The 21,392-nt window shown below is 37.1% G+C and overlaps 1 protein-coding gene across 6 annotated transcripts in view; it reads right to left on the reverse strand.

Annotated features, from left to right (window-relative positions):
* Positions 1 to 324: 324 nt before the first annotated feature.
* Positions 325 to 21,392, reverse strand: part of PHIP (PHIP subunit of CUL4-Ring ligase complex) — a 68,290-nt gene continuing 47,222 nt past the window's right edge. For 3 of the 6 annotated variants that reach the window (XM_081187320.1, XM_081187322.1, XM_081187321.1), the window contains 15 exons: positions 20,751 to 20,875; positions 20,194 to 20,276; positions 18,751 to 18,862; positions 18,438 to 18,550; positions 16,280 to 16,435; positions 15,749 to 15,869; positions 14,570 to 14,695; positions 13,347 to 13,419; positions 12,232 to 12,282; positions 11,703 to 11,852; positions 11,163 to 11,315; positions 10,014 to 10,177; positions 8,467 to 8,726; positions 7,601 to 7,762; positions 325 to 7,269 (listed from right to left, as the gene is read on the reverse strand). In XM_081187320.1, coding sequence (XP_081043446.1) covers positions 6,593 to 7,269; positions 7,601 to 7,762; positions 8,467 to 8,726; positions 10,014 to 10,177; positions 11,163 to 11,315; positions 11,703 to 11,852; positions 12,232 to 12,282; positions 13,347 to 13,419; positions 14,570 to 14,695; positions 15,749 to 15,869; positions 16,280 to 16,435; positions 18,438 to 18,550; positions 18,751 to 18,862; positions 20,194 to 20,276; positions 20,751 to 20,875 — 2,526 coding nt within the window. In that variant the 3' untranslated portion in view covers positions 325 to 6,592. The remainder of the gene's footprint in view (positions 7,270 to 7,600; positions 7,763 to 8,466; positions 8,727 to 10,013; positions 10,178 to 11,162; positions 11,316 to 11,702; positions 11,853 to 12,231; positions 12,283 to 13,346; positions 13,420 to 14,569; positions 14,696 to 15,748; positions 15,870 to 16,279; positions 16,436 to 18,437; positions 18,551 to 18,750; positions 18,863 to 20,193; positions 20,277 to 20,750; positions 20,876 to 21,392) is intronic. The other 3 variants (XM_081187323.1, XM_081187324.1, XM_081187325.1) reach the window with 3 other exon arrangements.

The following is a 21,392-nucleotide window of genomic DNA, read 5'->3' on the forward strand; positions in this document are numbered from 1 at the left end:
CCTTCAGAAAGAAAGTTGATCACACATCTCTGGATAATAGAATTTGTAAGGCTGTCTCACACATGTAGTGATGGTAGTAAAATTTACCAGTTCCATTGGAGCATTTGTATTAAGAAACTAAGTTACTCTTGTTGCCAATCAATATCCTTTATATTTAAGTCATTAAGGTTGCAGTCCTGTAGAAACTTACCTGGGACTAAGACTCGTTGAAGTTGATGGGGCTTATTTTTGGGTCAACATAGGATTGCAGTATGGTGAAAGTTTTTAGACACAACTTGTGTACTTCACACATTTATATTAGTTTAATAACAAAAGCAAAGCAGCTTAGAAAAACGAGTTTTCTATTTATTTAAAAATAGGTTTGTAGTTACTACATTGCAGTGACAGTAATTCATACACATACATTCTAGTTTGTATAAAAGGATTCCAAGTATTATTCATCAAAACCAACGTAAGTGTTTCACATAACAATAAAAGTTTCGATCAATATGTACAAAAAGAAAGGGCACTGTTCATCCAGGTGTGAGACTGCACTTTATAACTTGATAAAGCAGAAGAGAAAGAAAATAACCTTGATAAAACCTAAACTTGTAAAACTGTATGTTGGTTACATGAACATTTTTGGGATTTACACCATACTGTACAAAGTAAGCAAAGCTTTAAAATGTGTCAGTTTCAAAATTAGATGTTCCAGACAATTTCCTTAAGTCACACTACATTATATGTTTCAACATTAAGTGGCAAGATTTAAGGTATTCACTCAATAACTTTCTTTTCAATTTTTGCAGTGTAATGGTCCAAAAATGTAACTTCAAAATGTGTGTCAATAGCCTATCCTTTTTAAAACATGCATCTGAGATAAATATACCATGTTAAATGTCTTATGTGAAAGTGTAGAAATTTGGTGCTGTATCTTTAAAGGTGTAGTCATTTCCAGCACTAATTATATCATGAACAAAAATTTATACCATATCATGAAGCAATTATCTGCATTTATTTAAAATTCAAATATTCAGCATTTGGCTCCCTTTTTGGTATCAAAAGAAAAATGTTTTTTTCATATAAATAGCTCCTTAAATTATTTACCCTTTAAAAAAGGCAAATTTGGGGTTTGGTCTTTAACAGCAAATATTATGCTATTTCCATCTTCAAAATGCCATCTCACATCTACGGTACTTTAACAAAAAATATCCTGAAATAAATGTAACCTTCCTGAAACAGAGGGTACCTTTTATTCCAAAATGTTGTGAACTAAATGGGAAAATGAGAGCAACAAAATAATTTTCTGCTTCACCATTATTCCAAGAGTAATTATGTAAAGTTAGCACATTTTAAAAAAAACACAATACCAGATTTTGTTATATTAGAAATAATTTTCAGACTTGGCCACTATATATGAAATGTACACCTTTTTTGAATTATAAACATATGTACATTATTTACAGCAGAAACTGGACAGCCCTTTTATTAGATGAATGCTTAGGTCCAAGAAAGAACATGAAATGCAAGATTGATACATCAAAATTTACAACAAGGCTCAATCCAGTCGGTCCCTTACACACACTAGGACACAGCTGTCCCACAAGTGCACCTCTCCAGTTGTGGGAAGTCTGATGGCCGGTGTGGGTGAGATGGATGGCAGGAAACTCCTGCATGCCCTGAGGATGCAAGGTACGACTGGATTGTGGCCTTAAGCTTTCATTAAATAGACCACCAGGAGCTCTTGCTTCAAAGCAAAGGATCCACATTCTTCAGCACAGTAGGATCAACTCTTTGCAGAAATCAACACACTTAAGAGCTGTGTGTATGGAGTTCTAGTTGGGGTCTTAGTATCACTTTAGATGTACTAAAGCTCATGAAACTGAAAGCTCAAATTGGTATTTCACAAAGAGTCGTAACACAGCACATGACTTATGTACTGAAACTATGTCCCCATTCATTTTTAAACGTTGAGAAGTACTACATGCTTTTGAATCGGTATTTTACAAAGATCAATCCAAACTAAGATAAAGTATTAAAGAACTGAATTAACCACAAATGGAAAAAATTGACAGTATGGTACGAATAATTTTGTGCAAGTTTACATCACAGCAGTACTATAGGAAGACAGGTTTTGTAAAGCTGCATCGCTACTCATACCACAATGATAAAGATCATTTCTTCAGTACCCAGTATTATACCAATGTAATTCAAGCTTAATCCCTGGGAAACAATTAAATTTCAAACCCGCTTAGCCAAACAAGGGATTGATTACTGGAGTGAAAATGAACTTATTTCCCAATCAAAGAAAATGGAATGTGCTGCTATCAGACATCGTTGTATAGTAACCACTGGTTAATATTGAAGTAATTTAATGTTCAGCATTATGGAACTAATGGACCGCTCTGTATCAGAAGCTGTATTCAGTAGACTGCATTTTACATTTGTTTTCATTACTGCCAAGTTTGTAAGATAATTGCTTGTGTGAATATCTGTAATTACCAACAGAAAGAGTGTCTACATAGTATTTTCCATGTAAATGTGCCATAAAATAAATATTACTTTGCTCTCAATAGTTTTATCCATAACACATTTCATTATGGTTTCTCCCTCCAAAAGTTAGTGAACCAGTATTTATTGCTTATATTAAAATGTGCTAAATCAAAAGCTCTTCTGTGTTGGTACAATAAATTTTTTGCAAATCGGTCAAATCTAACCAATGACAGTAATTTAAGTCAAACCAATGCAATTTACAGCACTTATATAGTATATTTAGCACAATTACAGTTTTAAGTGTTTCTACACAAATGTATTACCAAAATAATGTTAGGAAAAAATAAGCTTGTGAATTCTTAGTACAAAATTATTCATGAATGGGGAACAATACATTTGTGTACTGCAAATAAGACTTCGATTCTTTTGTTCTGAAATGTGTAATTTTCAGACACTATGATGGTGATGTGTACTATTCCATTCTCCAACGTTACATAGACATACTTGATGTATACAAGTATATACATAAATATATGCCAAGTGGGACATAGTTATAAATGGAGTAACTTACAGCAATGGGGTTTCATGTTTGCTTTGCCAAGTTCTTTTATATAACAATGCAGATAACAAAAGGAAATCACACATTTGAAATTGATTGCCTTCATCAACAGTGAAATTCTTAAATGGACAAGATAAATCTACTGTAATGCTTCCATTGTGAAATGAACTATCACTGTACATAGGCTGCTGAAATATTTTCATGTTTAATGTCTGCAATATTAGTAAGAATGCATGTTTAAAAACATAAGTCAGTGTCCCAAATCCCATAATTATAATATGCTAATGAAAATAGGTATCCAAGGAGGACTAGTGCCAGTAGAATTTATTATTCTACTGTAAATCATGATTTGGCAAATACTCTTAGTTGAAGATATTTTCTTAAAAGCCAAACCAATATGGGTTATTTAGAGGAGATGGTGATGGCAACTAACCAACCAAAACAGAATCTTCCCTGCCTCCAAACATTCTAAACTGGCCTGATCATAACGTCGATTAGTCTACTTCAGATAAAAGTGAATTATCTTGATGTTTATGAGTATTTGTGATAAAATCAGAAATGCATTTTAAGAACCAACTGCCATGGACACAAATGGATAAAAGATGCATATTAATCTTGAACCTCATACACCATCCACTGCGAGCAACATATGTGCACTAATTGAGTATCATGTTGCATACATAGCTGTGTTGCATACATAGTTCCTGAAGTTGCTTCCACCTGCAGTCCTCAAACCTGGACTGGAAACTACATATTAACACAGACTGTCAATGTTGCCAACATGGTAGACACACACAAAATGTAAGGTAATTGGTGCCGTCAACCTAGCTGTTTGGAGGGTAAGGATCTGGATATAACCTCCCATGCTTCCACTGGTGGTGGGGGGGAGGAGAATGTTAAAGGGGCTGCTTTTCCACCTCTCCAGATTATTGGCTCTACCATGTTGGCAAAACACAGCTAAACCTTCGGTTACGTGAATATAATACTGGTAACAACACACACAAAACGTCAGGCTGTTTGTGACTATGCAACTTCTTTTTCAAAATCAATTCAACATGTAATATAAAATATCACAAGATGCAATTCCATAAATCAAGAGAACATATTCTGATAAAGTCCAATGGATGGTCGGGAGAGACAGTCCATTCAGTTGTAAATTTGGCAAACAGGAAATAACCACGGCACGGTATGCTTAACCTGTGGCGTTCCACACCTCGCTGCTTTGAGGATTCTAGCGTTCTAGTGTTCCTTACATGTAGGTATCAGATGGAAAGCTTGAAAGTATGGAACGAAGGATTCCGGGACAATACCTTGTTTCGCCCCATCAAGCTTTGTCAGCCGTGAATACTCATAACTCTACCTATTATGTTCCATGTTTTTGGCACACAAGAATATGAATATGCACGGCTGACGAAGCCAGATTGGGCGAAACAAGGTATTATCCCGGAATCCTTATCGTGCCATACTTCCAAGCTTTCCATCTGATATCTACATGTAAGAAGCACTAGAACGCTAGAATCCTCAAAGCAGCGAGATGTGGAACACCACAGGATAAGCATACCGTGCCGTGGTTATTGCCTGTTTGCCAAATTAATAACTGAATGGACTGTCTCTCCTGACCATCCACTGGACTTTATCATAATATGTTCTGTTGATTTATGGAATTACACATTGTGATATTGTATATTACATGTTGAATTGTTTTTGAAAAAGAAGTTACATAGTCACAAACAGCCTGACGTTTTGTGTGTGTTGTTACCAGTATTATATTCACGTAACCGAAGGTTTAGCTGTGTTTTGTCAACATGGTAGAGCCAATAATCTGTTTGGAGAGGTGGAAAAGCAGCCCCTTTAACATTCCCCCCCCCCCACCAGTGGAAGCATGGGAGGTTATATTCAGATCCTTACCCTCCAAACAGCTAGGCTGCCGGCACCAGTTATCTTTTGAACAGGTATGTATACATCTGCATCTCTAGATTGAGGCTTACTTCTCCCAATGGGTGTTAAATGAAAAGTGTGGTTACATTTTTGTACCATGCAACTGTTTAAAGATGTATTTTGTCTTCTTTTAAACTGGACTATACTTTCAAACAATAGAAATTGTATTAAAGTTTGTTTTAATACAAACTTTGTTTTAAAGGTATAAAATAAGTAAATGTACCATAAACAAATAAATAACTGTTTCTTTTTCCATAGCAGTACATACAGCAATACATTCCCCTAAGTCATATAGTCATTTACAATAGACAACTTAAGTTTACTAAAGATGCACAAAATAATAGACTACAAGGCACAATCATTAAGTGGGATTTTCCTTTAGGGTGTATATATTGACTTATGTCAGCTTGATAAGTACACTGTAAAAAGTGCAGAAAAACAATGTGCAATGAGAACACTGTATAAAACATGATTGCATAAAAAGTGATTTGGCCTTTTTATCTTTAATAATTGAAAATAACCAATCTTCCCCTTAAAATAAAAGTATGACATTTTAAATTTTTATCTAGTATTATCTAAAAAGTCCTGAAAAAAATTATTCCTGGGTAATATTGTATATATTTATGTGCTTGTGTACATAATATATACATACACAGACACTTTTTAAAATTTTAGTCAGTTTTAACACAATTTGTATAAACAATCAATCTGATCGCATCGTAAACATAAGAATCTCACACTTTTCCTGCAGTTTCCTTGAATCCTTTAACCCAATTATACATTTTGCCTAAGGATCCCACCAGTGCATTAATTGTTTTTACTACAAAGTACCAGTAGAGATAATTTTTCAGAACAGTGTATATTTAGAACATAGATTCATAAGCATAATTGAAAAATGTATGCTGCACTGACACTAAAAACTTTTCTACTGCACCGGTTTTCAGTCTTTGGCACAATAAACAGAGATTTGATTGATACGAGAATGAAGGTCTGAAAAATTAGACATATTAGTCAAACTTTTTCCAATGTGGATATATATATCTACATAGTGTGATTTTTCTCTCTGGCTGAACCTAAATAAACCAACAAGCTGCACTAGGTTGGTTTGTACAAAGCTGTGTGCCCAATTACTACTGAAATTAAACATCTTATTAGCAATGTTTGGAATTTTGCATTTGTTCTCAATGGCATTTACTGCCACACTCTGCTAATATCCTGCAAAACACAGATACTACACTCTATACAAATGTACTGTACCTTGCTCATTCAAAAATAGGAGTTCTGTTCTCAGTCTGTTACATTAAAAATTCTATCAATTTTAATCAAATAGAGGTTACTGACTGTCCAAAATTACAGTAACATTTCTGCAAATCAAGAATTTCCATTTATACAATCTTCAATACCAACTGAACAAAGTGAATTGAAATGTATAACCTACTTGGAGGGCAATAAATAGCAAAAGTTTAAAATACATACTTCTTTCAAAGAAATGTTCAGTTTGTTTTTGCTATACTTTTTCCAAATCAGAACGTATTCTCATTTGTAAATAGCAGCAGAAAGCGGATATCCTTAGTTCTACCACTTCCTCAGCTGTACCTGTTTATTAGCATTTTTAAATGCTGGTTACCAACCAATGAGATTAGCCTTTGCTTTTTCAGTCAACTTGCGGACTCTGCCTCTGCTAGATGTCCCAAAAGTCAAAGAGGTGTCTTCAAACAATAGTTGTCTTTGCTCCTCCTCCGAGTCATCTTCATTGTAAAAAGCTGTCCTCCTACCCTGATTTCTAGTTCTCATGTGGGGTTCAGAATCTTTAAGTTCTTCATGCTCTTCTTCAATAGGTTCATCTGTCTTTTTTCTCTTGCTTCTCGTCTGAATCTTAGGATCTGCAGAAAACGTAAGTTCTAATCCTGGCTCTTGTGCCTCTGGCTTTCTTTTAGGCTTTCTGCCTCCACGCCCTTTTCTTTGCAACAAGTCTTCCTTCACATTATTTTCAGAGAGAGAATTGCATGCAGTGGAAACAGATGCTTCCTCTGGTGGTGGTGGTGGTGGTGGTGGTGGTGATGTTAAGTCTTTAGTAGTCTGGATTGTGTTCTGCCCTAAATTCTTTTGCTGAGCAAGTAATAGTTTTTTTGGTTTCCTCCCTCTTTTCTTGTGCACCACTTCACAACTATTGTTGTTTGTTTCAATCTTGGGTTTCCGTCCAGGACCCCTCTTAAACATAGGCTTTGAAGACTGTCCCCCATGTCCATTTACCTGGATGCTTCCTGATGCCAAAGCCATGACATTATTCTTGCAATCTGCTATAAAGACAGAGTAACATGTCAGTGACTTGCATTACCCATCTCCTTTGCAAACAAATAAAAAATTAAGTGCAGCGCAATCCTAAGTATAGGACCAATCAGGCCTCAATTTAGTTGCATACAAATTAGACTCATCTGAATGATTAAACACACCAAAAACACCATAAAATTTTCTAGTATTAATCAGGGCTGTAAACTGATATACTAAAAACTTGCCTTATAAATTACTTAGTGGTTACTTGGTGGAAATTACTTTTAATCAATCTAAAACTGCAGCCCCAGTTATTATATATTCCATAATAACCAACATTTAAAAATACAAGAAGCTTACCTTGTGGGCTGAGAGTGGAAGATTTTGGTTTACGTTTAATTTGTTTATCCTTCTCTACATTTTCTCTTGCAGTATTATTCCTAGTGTTATGAGTATAATTGGTTTGATTATGGACTGATAAAATATTCTGGTTCTTGGAATGTTTGGTGGAATCCTCTAGTACTGGGAGACAACATAGAGAGCAAAAGGTAAGTTTTAAACAAGATTTTCAATTACTATATATTTGTTGGTCAAATAAATACATTTCTTATTTCTTCTGAAATATATTTTCAACAAAACATTGTTGAGGGGTTCTATTTAAGATTATTTCACTCATTTATCCTCACTCTATGGTTTTCTATACTTCCATGATTTACACAACCCCCAAATCTGCTGACTGTATGGGGTCTGGAAGGAGACGTGGCTCTCTGCTACTGAAGAACATTGGGACATGTCCGCAATGGTCCTTTGACCAGAAGTAGCTGGCATCAGGCCCCAAAATAGTGTATTTGGGGGGAAGGTAGTATCCAAAGCCCCTACATTCATTAGAGAAGTGCTGGAATCAGGCCCTCTCTCTACAACAAGCCTGCAGCTGACTTAACTAAATTTGCCTCCGTTGGAATGTGCAATGGGAAAGGGGACAGAAATGAAAATTTTACATTGTGAAGGAAAAAAGGCAAGTCTGCCCACCCCCCACCCCCCGCTGGCAGGCCTTTGGAAGTGGCAGTAAAATTGCCCCTTTGCATCCCCAACCTCACTCCATTTAGGATTGCGTTCCTAGTCTTCCTAATCTGAATATGAACATATAAATGTGATGTTGCATCTGCAGTGGAAGCCATTATATTTTAGGTTCCAGATCTGTACCACTTATTAATAAGTTTACCCACCTGATTTACCTGATGTAACAGTAGCACTGGGTTTCACAATTGTAGGCTTTCCTCCTGAAGAAGTAGATGGTTGTTCATTAACTGCCATTTCTGCTACTGCCCTTGTACTCCTTGTTCGGACCAAAGTCACATCTGCTTTTCCATTCATCTGAGCAGCAGTGTTTCTCAGGGATGTTGAACGTGATGGTGCAGAGGGCAAAGGTATAGCAGGGGGTTCAGCTTTCAGCTGTGGTTTTATTATTTTGCGTTTCCTGTCCGGACTACAAACAGATGAGAAGTCTGACAACTCATATTTTATAGCGTAAAGCAATAGCAATAGGCCCTGGTTATCAACTAATTTCATCCATGAGCCATTTTGTCTTTATGTGGTCCAATTCACCCACACACATCTCTCTCAATGCCTCTTCAGCAATTCAAATGCTGATTGTAACCTTTAAAGGCCTAAATGGCTAGGGCCACAGGTATCCAAGGAACTGCCTAATCCCACATGAACCTGCCCAGGTCTTAGAATATTCAGTAGAAATTGATTGCTTCTGCTGCTGAATATTAGGTGGGTGACAAACTGGGAAAAGGCGTTGTATGTTGTGGTTCTATGACTCTAGAATGTTCTCCATTAGCAAATGAGTCTGATGTCTAAAGCTTATCAAGCTAAGACCTTTTTAATGTCTAGGTTTTTAAGTATCTTTTTACAGTGGTGCCTCGCAAGACGAAATTAATCCGTTCCGCGAGTCTCTTTGTCTTGCGGTTTTTTCGTCTTGCGAAGCACGGCTATTAGCGGCTTAGCGGCTATTAACGGCTTAGCGGCTATTAATGGCTTAGCGGCTTTAAGAAAAAAGAAACAAACTCGCAAGAACTCGCAAGACGTTTCGTCTTGCGAAGCAAGCCCATAGGGAAATTTGTCTTGCGGAAAGACTCAAAAAACGGAAAACTCTTTCGTCTTGCGCATTTTTCGTCTTGCGAGGCATTCGTCTTGCGAGGTAACACTGTAGTTAGCTTTAAGTTTTAACCACAGCTTAAGTACTGGTCTGCAAGTATCCCCTTATGGTTAGTAAGTTTACTGAATTAACTGTACAGTGGTACCTCGGGTTACATACGCTTCAGGTTACAGACTCCGCTAACCCAGAAATAGTACCTCGGGTTAAGAACTTTGCTTCAGGATGAGAACAGAAATCGTGCTCCGGCAGCATGGCAGCAGCAGGAGGCCCCATTAGCTAAAGTGGTGCTTCAGGTTAAGAACGGACCTCCGGAACGAATTAAGTACGTAACTAGAGGTACCACTGTATTCTCTCAGATGCTGGGGTGTGGGTGGGGCGCAGGGAGAAAACAACTCCTACACCAAGGGGTCAGGTGGCCTCATGTATGATAGTGGCAGCTTGGACAACTGGACTGGAAGAATCAAAGCTAGCCCTGGGCCTGTGCATGGGAGTAAGCTAGGAAATATCTTTTTATGCAGTGTAAAATATTAACAAAAGGAAGCCACAAGTGCTGCCACACCAATGTAAAACATTCAAATATTGCACTTGGAAGAACGAAGAACTCTATCATACCTTGATGCAACGCTACTAGAAAGAGAACTGCTTCTGCTTCTTTTCTTCCTTATCTTTTTAATTGTGCTTCTTTTATGAAAACGCAAGGCTGCTTTGTAATCTGATAAGATGGAACTAATGTGTTCTTCAAAGAAGGCAGACAGGCGCAGGCTCATGCTGTAAATCTATTAAAAATATTAAAGTGTATTAATATGACAAAAAATTGAACAGTTTGTCTCACATTTAAATTTATGCCCATAGTAAAGGTAAAGGAACCCCTGACCATTAGGTCCGGTCGTGACCGACTCTGGAGTTGCGGCACTCATCTCGCTTTATTGGCCGAGGGAGCCGGCATACAGCTTCCAGGTCATGTGGCCAGCATGACTAAGCCGCTTCTGGCGAACCAGAGCAGCGCACGGAAACACCGTTTACCTTCCCGCCGGAGCGGTACCTATTTATCTACTTGCACTTTGCCTGCTTTCGAACTGCTAGGTGGGCAAGAGCAGGGACCGAACAATGGGAGCTCACCCCGTCGTGGGGATTTGAACCGCCAACCTTCTGACCGGCAAGTCCTAGGCTCTGTGGTTTAACACACAGTGCCACCCGTGTCCCACGATGCCCATAGTAGTTTACACAAATCAGCAGACACATGAAGCAAGATCAACTGCACAGAAGATCCCCATAAGGCTCCACAGCATCACATTCTCTGTTTCCCATGCACCGCAATGGGAACATTAGAAGGAATGTTCACAGTTCTTTACCCAGCCTTGTACTCTCCATAGGTGCTTTTGGTCAGAATGTAAGCAGCCAACACAGATAGAGGGAACACTGGATGAGGACAGGAGAGGGGCCACAGACTTCACATCTACTCTGTTGTTCCTTCCTGTCACGTTGCTAGTCTGCATGCCCAAGTGCAGGAAAAATAGGTAGATGCAGGGAATAAGGATCCGTTGAATTGTATCAGGATTCTCCATGAACAGGCACAAGACCCAAAATAAGGTATTATTTCAGGTTAACACCAACTATATCTTTAAATATGCTTTAAATTTAACGTCTGAGACGTGTTTTGTTGTCCATATTCAAATCAATTACACATTCCGCTTCTCGAGCAACAAGCACAACATTTAAAGAACATCAGTACATATCAAGAAATAAATTGCAAAGCCATACTCTTGATCTTTTGCACGGTGTATACACTTTGGAGTTGCTGAAGATTAGCCTCACATCTTTACACAATTCCATTGGTGATTCATAGTTCCCTGCTTCTAGTGTTTCCCGAACCGTGGCAAAATCCATTGGCGTATCAATGATGTCTCTGTAATCCTTTAGAAATGTTTAGAAACATTAATGAACTGATTTCAACAATCTAATGTTATATTACTAAATACTGAAAAAGCAGAAAATAACTGCACAAGCCAGTATGAAAAACCATAAATCTTATACTGTGTTTTAAGCAAAATCCCCCAATGGAAAAAGGCCTAAAATTTCTGAATGTGCTACAAATCAGATGTATGGCAGATGAACAGCCTCAACAAACAGAATGCATGAAATACCAAATACAACCACACCTGTAAGAGAGATAGATAATAATATTTTGCTGAAAACTCAACATCATTGTCTTTTACTTAATAAAATGTTTATCATTATTCTTCCACTTCAGTTTTCTAAGGTAAATGTTTCAGAAGAACATCATATTTTCAAAATACTCACTGGATATTCAAGAAGATCCACTGGCTGGCGAAAAGGTTCAGAATCCTCACACTGAAAAATTAGATTCAGCAATTCCTGGCACTGCCTCTTCCATGCCTGAATATCGTAGGATTGAGCTCTATTACGTAACCTCCGCTTGGGCTGATGATCCTAGAACAGCAATATTGAATACGGCTTATCAAATAAGTAGCTGTTCTTGCAAATTAAACAGAAAACTGATTATCCCCTTGTGGGAAAATGCTGAAGGAAAAAATATTCTGTGACCTCTCTCAAATTTTGAAGCCTTGCACTGTTACTTGAATTGAACCCAGTCAATTTTTAATATCTATCTGGAAAAAATCAGGAGAAGGAAGCCATGGGCTGCTGGTGGTACCCACCATTTGGAAAATCAATAGTTTTAACATTTATTGAAATAATCAATAATATTAAACATGAAGATACACATAATCAAAGAGGCCTTATTTAAATTTGTTTGTTCCCACTTCACACATAACCAAAGCAGAAATCACTGATGTAAAACAAATATTACCTTCCTCTTTCTAGTAGAAGTGCCTGGCATGTTAATGTCTTTCTCTTCTTCCTTTGGGCAATAAAATATTCATCACATGATGCAGAAATACTAAGCATTTGAAATATACTTAACTTTGGGTACTACTTCATATTTATTTATTTACTTCTACTTCCTTTCTATTATGAACTTGTAAGTCTGAAAATATTTTTACACTTTAAGAAGCCAGCATTTGTAAACAGCAGCCACAGGCACTGCCTACGCTTGTTACTGCTGCTACTAGTTCCAGTCATTTCCTTGCCTGCATGAAGTTTAGTGTGTGATACAAGGCCCACAAATACCTGTAAAGTTATTACTAGCTTGTATTGAGATAGGGATGCATTTTCCAGAATCTCAAATTTTAAAACAGTGACTGTTTAAAACACAAGCACACAAACACACGTATAGGGACAGTTATAAATTACATTATATCAGAATTTATGGATCTGATTAATGTTTTCTTATACTAACATAAAGAACATTAACCAGGCAATAATTTATCTTCCTAGCTTAATTTGAGCTACTCAGGTATTCTTTGTAAACTAGAATCCAAATTCTGCACTTTTATCCAAAAATAAAAGTCGACTGGGTTTTATGTTGCACACTATGCTCTGGATGTGAGAGAGCTGGCAAAGGTATATAGCTTTGTACCAGCATAACATCAAAACAACAGCAGTGGCTCTAAGGACAGGGATTCTGAGGAAGGCACACACCTGCAATGAAATTCTCTGCATACAGAATGCTTAAGGATTAAATACTTGATTTTACTAGAATTGCATTATATTTGGGGACAGAGGTGTGTACATCTGTGTGATGCATATACATTCATGGAGCTTGTATGTAGAAATAATGTTCACTCATAATTCACATAACAAGTAAATTGTTGTTGCAATGAATAAAGCACACAAATATTACTTCAAATAAATTAGGGACTAAAAACCATCCTTCCTGTAAAGAACCCAAGGAGCTTGAACTAGAAGGAATTTGATTATCATTGCAGAACCCCTCTCTGAAAGCTAAATTTGGGCAGAAAAATACTTTAAATAATATATATAACTACTTTCTAAAGAAATGCATGACATATTGAGTTAGCTTACCTCCTCCGAATCAGACAGGATTTTTTTCTTCATGGCATTATACAGTGGGATTATGTCATAGCAAGTCTGATCTCTGTTCGATAAAACACTTTGCATTAATGAGCTTATTTGCAGCCACAGATGCACAGAGTAACTTGGATCCTGAGCAGAAATCCAGTTACAGGATACTCCCTGGTGGGAGGAAGCAATTTTGGCTGGTTCTTTTTTCCACTGCAGCTCCTTGCTCACTGGGTGACCCACTAGAGTAGCCTGGGAGACAGCACTGGAGGCTGGAGGTGGAACTGAAGATAGTCTTCCCTCTCCCTTCCACCAGTGGGAGCCTCCATTCGATTAGAGTCCCTTCTATTAATGGAAGGAACCCTTAGCGCTCATGGAAAACCAAATCAGGATCTAAATGTCTATACTATACAGAATTTTATTGCTTCATGTTATTGGATTATAGTCAAAGTAATGCCAGCGGAGTTCCCTGGTGCAATGCTTCCATTCCCTCTCCTCTCCCCAATCTTCTGAAGTTTCCTCAACTTTCCAGAGCTGATTTTGAGGGTGCGCATGGAGCTGCAGGGGAGAGGAGAGAAAGTTCCATTCTGCTATCACAAGGCTTTTGCACTAGCAGAATGGGAGCATGGAATACTGCCCAACATTAGGAAGATTTTAAATATCAACCTTCCTACTGTTTAAATGGTAATGTTAACCATGTTCTCTCCTCTAAACATGTAAAAGAATATGCCGAGTATAAAACATTGTCTTTCTTTGTATCTTTCTCAGATTATATTTTTCCTGCCTCTCTATCCAAAGCCACTTCTACTCAAAAACAAAACAAAACAGGAAAACCCCAGGCACAAGCAGCTTCTAAGCTTTCAGCAATTAATTTACAGGATTTCAACTACCCGGCTTTCAACCACACAAAGTTGATATCACACAAATTAATCACAAATAAGATGCGATCGTACTGTATTCCCAATTCCTTGCCTTCCAGTAATGAGAACAAGATTAAATGAGCCCACAATGGAATTTACAACACACTATTTCCATGGATAAAGTTGTTTCTGGAAGAGTGGTAATTGCTGAAAAAATGAATTCTCTTATTCACAATAGCAATTAATAGTTCACTCTTACCCATTGTAAACATAAATAACATTCACTATAGATTAAAAGCATGTAAAGAATTTCTCTGGTTTATGCTATTTCCACAATATGCACTGTGGGTCTGTTCATTAGCTTACTTTATGAAGTGCAGCAGCAGATCTGTGACAAATTTGGCAGATTTAACTATGGGACTTCCTGGTTCATTGAACGTCTGTGTATTATATTCGATATACCGAACTTCCCACATAAGTGAAGAAAATCGCCTTTGAAATAAAGAACACATGCGTATCACAGAAAAAATAACTTTTGAAATTTTGTTCAAAATATGTAAAGACCTGGAAATGAAGGGTGATGTTCAGTGTTGTACAAGCAAACTTCTGATAACCCTTCCTCTCTGTCCCTCCCACATCCCCAAAATCTCCTAAAGACAGTCGCTTCTGGAACAATTATCGGGATACACATTTCTCAAAGTAGGGCTAAATTAATAATATGGACAAATTGTCAGAAATATAAAACCATCCTGACAAGAAGAAAAAAATGAGAGCTTAATACATGACTGCTTCAGTCAAGGCAGGCGCAAACTGAATTATAGTACCTACTTACTTCCTGCTTTTGACCACTAGGTGGAGTCATTACATATTTAGATTTTAATGGATCAGATTGGGGACAGGTCTTCCATAACTGGGGCACCACCACGGAGGGAGCCTTCGCTCTGGTAGCTGCCCACCTTATCTCAGATGGCAGCAGCACTCACAGCAGGCCCTCCACTGCAAATGTATAGGTACATATATCTGCATACGGCAGCCCTACAATTATCCTGGGTCCAAGCCATAAAGAGTTTTAAAGATCAATGCCCACATACTGAATTAGTCCCAGAAAAGGACCAGAAAACAGTGCAGCTGGCCTAGAGAAAAGAGATCACAGAATACTGTGTTGGTTGGTTCTGGTTCCTTGGGTTATGACAGGAGGCTCAAAGAGATAAAATTATGAGCTTATAATCAAAAATACCTCCTGTAGGCTTCCTTTTAAGCAGTTCCAAGAGGAACAGCAGCTTTAACGTAAGTACTTGTTCAGTTAGAAAAACAGTTAAGAAAAGAAGGGACCCATAAGCCATTTAGGCTGGAGCATTGCAAGATTTAACCATAGGACAAGAAAGCCTTATACAACAGTTTGACATTTCATTGTACATTACAGTAATTGATCTGTGCTGTACACAGCTCAGCTAGAAGCAAAAGCTGCCCAGGAAATTACCCTAACGTATATAAAATCGCAAACATTTTTGGAAACACCAACAATAAAATAAACTTAAAACAAACCTGTAAAACCTATTTTCCAGCCTCTGTTTAATTGTACTAAGATCAGTAGGATATGCAACGACAGTGCAATACATTGGATAAGCTTGGAAATCCACAGGAGCCACAAAAGCAGAAGCAATATCTAAACACAAAAGAAAGATGTCATTACTACATTAGTGATAGGGAAGCAATTTTCTTAATGTGCAGCAGTAATTTGAGTGAGAGAGTGCCTAGCTAAAGAGGGAATTCTACAAGTCTTTCAATAAGAATGTGAAGTAGAAGTGACTTTTTTTTTACTTGTAAGGTACTGAATATTTGTATTCTATGACCAACACACACAAAAATATTTTCTCCAAAGTCCATCTCATGCATGCCATTTTCTGGCATAGAAATGATTGCCACAGATGAAGTGGACTGAAAAACTTGAATTTCAGTATGTGTTTTGAGAATAATTTTAATACAGAAGGCCAAATTAAAAATATGCAGGAATGTGAGACTATCTTAATGGATAGAAATGATAAAAAACACTTTTCCCCCCTTCTTTCACATTACCTAAAGTCATCAGCTGGTTTATCCCTGAAATTATTCTTTCACATTCATCATCACGAGTCCTGGAACCCCACTCTCCTTCCAAAGGCTTGTAGATTAATGATCTGCTTTCAATATTAGTTAAAGGAACACTAGTTCCAAGCTCCTCTGGAAACACAGCTGAAAGAGACACAAAATGAACATAATAGCTGATATAATTATCCTTGCAACTTAAGAAATTGCATATCTATTTTTTTAATAAAAAAAAACAACACAATGGTATAAACAATTCACAGCCCACTATTGTTTTTAAGAGCAACTAACTGATTGTGGAATATTATAAATGCATTTGGAAGAAAAACAAATACTTATTTCTGCATTACAGAGCATCTTCCATTATTAACATACTTACACAGAGTCATAGCTAGCTAGGATTGTTTTTTTTTTTTTTTTTTTTGGTTTAAATAATGAAATGAAATAATCTATCCTTAAGGGATTGGACTGAGTTAGATGGATGAAAGGCTATATACATTTGAGCTACACACCTACATTTTTAATATATCTAATTACTTTTACAGTATTGAAAATCTTCTTGATTTAGGTCAGCATGTAAATGAATTCATCTCCACGTCACACAAATATAATGATAAACATTCTTGTTAACCAGTCTGGAGTCTGGCAATAAGAATTTAGGATTTCTAAGGAAGAGCTAAAATGAGATCCAACTCTCAAGTAGCTAAGTTTGAAGAATAATGTTAGAAGGCGCAAAAGAAACTTATGGTTAGGGGAAATTATGTCTCTCCTAGCACTAGGGTACACTAAAGCATTTTGTAAACCACTAAACCACTTTGTAACCTTGACAATTCCAACATTTAACAGTCAAAGCTTTTCTTTATAAAAGTAGAGGCTGTTCCATATAGCAAGCGGTTTATGAAGTTTCTACTTTTCTTCTCACTGCAGTCAACATGGCAAGTGATCAGCATTCCTTCCACCTTTGGAGCTATGGAGATGGGTAGCGTACATTCTTGAGGTTGCATAGTGATTCCTGCCCCTTTTCCAAGCTCCAAGGTTGGAAGCAAGGCAGAAAGTTATTTAGTTGCTCTGTTGATGAGGTGACTAGCACTTCTTGCCTCTTGCCTTTTCTCTCTTCCTGTTCGTAATGAATTGTGAATTGTTTACATTGATGGAGATTCTTTAAATTAAGTATTTATTTGTATTATGTTATTTGTATTTTATAGGAAATGACATGTATAGCAATGTATTGCTGGTGTTTATTTAGAATAGAATAGAATTTTATTATTACGGTCACAGACCAGTTCCGGGTCACTTACAATATCAGTTCCAGGTCACTTACAATTTCCCTTTGTTTTTCCTACTTTTCTGTGAATTGCTTTTGGGTGTACTTATATAGAAGAACAGAATACAAATATAGTGACTGACTGAAAGTTGTATCCAAAAGCATTGCTGAGCAGACAGATTTCCATCAGTGGAACAGGAAGGAATCCCCATCTCCCTTGCAGCTCTTATCCAATCAGCTCTGGAGGGTTGGGGACCCAAATAGCTTGCCAAGTGCCGCTGTCTCCATACAGATATTTCAAGTGATCACCAACACCAAAGTGGGAGATTTTTGGCCCTCCAAGCATTTAACTACAGCTCACATCAGCCAAAGCAACCATGGCCAATGGCTAACGTTAATGTGAGTTGTAGTTCAGCAACATTTGAAGGGCCAGAGGTTCCCACACCTGACCTACATAAACAAATTAACTGGGACAGAGTCTTCATTCTTCCACTTTACCACTCATGAGTAGAAGCAATCATCATAATACTTCTAAAGTGTTAAATTTAATCAATTTATATATCAATATCTGAACTTAACAGAGTAAGTTTTTATTACAGTGAATCCAGCAGTGTTATGAACTCTGACTTGGGAATTCACCCCAGCAATGCAATGGAAGGACAAGTTTTGGAGTCTTTGCAAAATGTTTGCTTCCAAGTAGTTTAACAACAAAATTTTGTAGCAATTTCTGAAAACCAGGCAACCAAAATGCAATGTTCAATTTTCTTAAAACAGGTAACGAGTTAGTTCACAGACATTTTATTAATGTAATAAAGAAATTGATTTGTTTTCCCTTCTTTTATAGCATAATCAGCTTAACTTCTTTATAGTTCATCACATACGTACATAGTAAGTTCTGTCTCCTTTCTGTACATCTAGGGGAAAGTAGACACATACCATTGTTTGGTATAGGCTCCATATCCCAAGGACTCATTTTCTCAGCATCTCCATTGTCCCAACTTCAAGAGAGAGAGAGAAAATTACAATCAAGTTAAAGTTACTATTACTTATCTGAATATGTAGATGATCAACGCTTTACCCCAAAAATATTTTCAACAAAATGCAGGTAGAAAACGTACCAGCTAATGATTAAGCACACATGAGGTTAAAAACCAAAAGAGAAAAATAAAACCCCATGTATAAAGCAAAAGCTACTAACCAGACATTGTAGCACTGAAACAAGCTGTCAGGATAATCAGGCTGAAGAGGTTCTTGGCTTTCTATTGTTCCGAACCACCAAGCATCATCAATTACTGATCTAAATCGATCACCTGGACAAGAATACAAAGTCACGTCTTTACTCCAGAAGGGATAGAACTGTATCTTAACAGTTTCTTATAATCATGACCAATATTATTAGAGGTAGCTTTTGCCAACTATTGAACAAACAAGAAGATGCAACACCCTGACAACTTTCCATTAGTAGGACTGCATAAAGCTTCAGCACTCTAATGACACCATTACAACCAGATAAGCTTGACAAAAGAAGATTCATTTCAGCGGGCTGCAAAATACTCCCAAAGGTAAGATGCCACAGAGGCTCTTTGTTATTAAAGAGGTCTGTGTCACATCCTCTAATCTCATGTTGAGACTGTATGACAGAGGCAGTCAGTTTCCAGTTATAAAGAAGGCAGCCATAAATTTGGCCCATATTCCTTCCTCCTACTACAGCATTGCTTTTCTCAACATCTAAGACATGAACAGCTCAAAAACAGATCTGAATCCTGCATGTGGGCTTTAGCCAGCTCTGTTCACCTGGCTTAGAGGGCGAGGGCTGATTCCTCTCCATTCAGTCCTCTCTCCCCTCCCCTCTATGTGATCAGTACTGACAGCACTAACTATCTGTTCAGCAGACACTGTTGGTCCAGGGATAAAAGATGGGCCCTGAAATCCCGTTTTTTGACTTACAATTACAGGAGAAGACAAGGCAGACAATAGTTTATTCATTCAGAACATACGCCTAAAAATATACTAAAACAAAAATGTTTAAATTCTCTTCAGGGTTTTTGTTTGTTTGTTTGTTTTTTAGTTTTTCATACCCAACTGTATTGCAAAAATAATATTGATTTCGAATGTTATCTATGTTAGTATTACTAATCAATACTAATATTGATTAGTATTGTCAAGAAATAAAAGATTTATCATAATCCTATACTCAATTGTATAGTATAGAAACAAATTTTAAAAATTTTCTGCTTTAATAATTGCTTTCAATTATTGTTGCTTCTAAAATTCAGGTGAGGCAACTTGTTTTAACGTGAATCTATATGGCTTCCTGTTTCACTCATCCACCCAAAAATCTGAGATCTTGGTTCAAAGGACTTCTGTTCTTAATCAAGGAGCTCAGGCTTTGCAGGCCTTTAATTAGCTGGATAAAAGCCATGTTGCCACAGTTTTCTGCCTTGACCTAGTCAGCTCAGCTTTTACCTTCCTTAAAAAAGTAAACGCAAAATTGGGAAAATACATTAAGTCTGGCATCTCTAGTTCAAAGCAGAAAACTTAGCAGGTTTGAGTAAATAATCCGTATTTATATTTAATGCTCAGAATTATAATTAACACCTCCCAAAATTACTGATACAGTGATTGTATTAAAGGTACTTACCTATGTTCCAGCGTCTGTGTTTTGCATCATCAAACTGCTGCCTTAAGACTAGGAAATCTATAACATCTGGCATGTCATGATACCTGGATATAACCAAAATAAGACAAAAATATTAAGAAAGGTGTTTGCTATTTCATAGCCAAAAATATTTGAGAACATATCAATGCCAAGTAAAGATTTAGTAGACATTGTAGAAGAACTTCAGTGCCCCACCCCACAAAAACACTAAGGGATAAAGTAGAAGTCTGGTAGGAGACCAAATTAACACTGAATTGCTGGGAAGTTGGGGGGGGATGATTAAAATGAAGCACGCACACAGAAGTATAGCCCATTACTGCTCTCTTATCTTCTCTTGACTTCTATTTTCAACAGGTAAAAGAAAGGGAAGAAGGAATTTCTTAAAAAGCTCAAGGCGATGAATATTTGAAAGTTACTTAGGAAGCCCTTTTAAGCTTCATTTTATAAGGACCTTTTAATTTAGATCCACTGCAAGCATATTACAAACACTTATTTAGCAACAAATATTACAACAGCCGTATGTGAACAGTGGCCCTTACTTCATTGTAAAAGATCCTCCGGTCAATTTACCAGTATCTGGGTCAAGAAAAGCAAGTTTAAGGCAGCAAAGTGTAGGTAGCCCAACTTCATATTTTATTCCAACTATTTTCATGAGTTCTTGTTCCTGATGGAGACCAAAAGAAAAGTCTTGCATTCAATATACTAAGAAAACACAACAGAAAGAGTTAACATATGACAGCAAATGTAGTCTGGGAGTTCTAAGCTTTATAATATATTTCCTTGTATTTTGAAGTAAAATGGAGTCTACCTTTTAGTAATTTTTTAATGTATTTAATGCTGTACATTACTTCAGTCTTAAGGCGGTAGAGAATGTGATTCAAATACTACAGTACATGAGAGGGGGCTGAGGAGAAGGCAATGTGGTCTATAAATTATACAGAAACTTAATATGCAACCATTATACAAAAACATAAGAAAGAGGATTATGCTAACAACCACTCTTCATTTGGCAATATATTTATCCTTTGCTGTCATGACCACAAAACATTGAAATTGCACTCAACTTACAAGAAGTTAGGAACAGTCAATGGCAGCAAGGGATGGAGGGAAATGCACACAAGATAGGAGAGGGTCAAGGATAAAGAATGCCACCTTGCCATGGTTTGTTTTAGAGGACAACC

The sequence above is a fragment of the Podarcis bocagei genome (assembly GCF_964188305.1).
Source record: "Podarcis bocagei genome assembly, chromosome: 3".
Classification (NCBI taxonomy): Eukaryota; Metazoa; Chordata; class Lepidosauria; order Squamata; family Lacertidae; genus Podarcis; species Podarcis bocagei.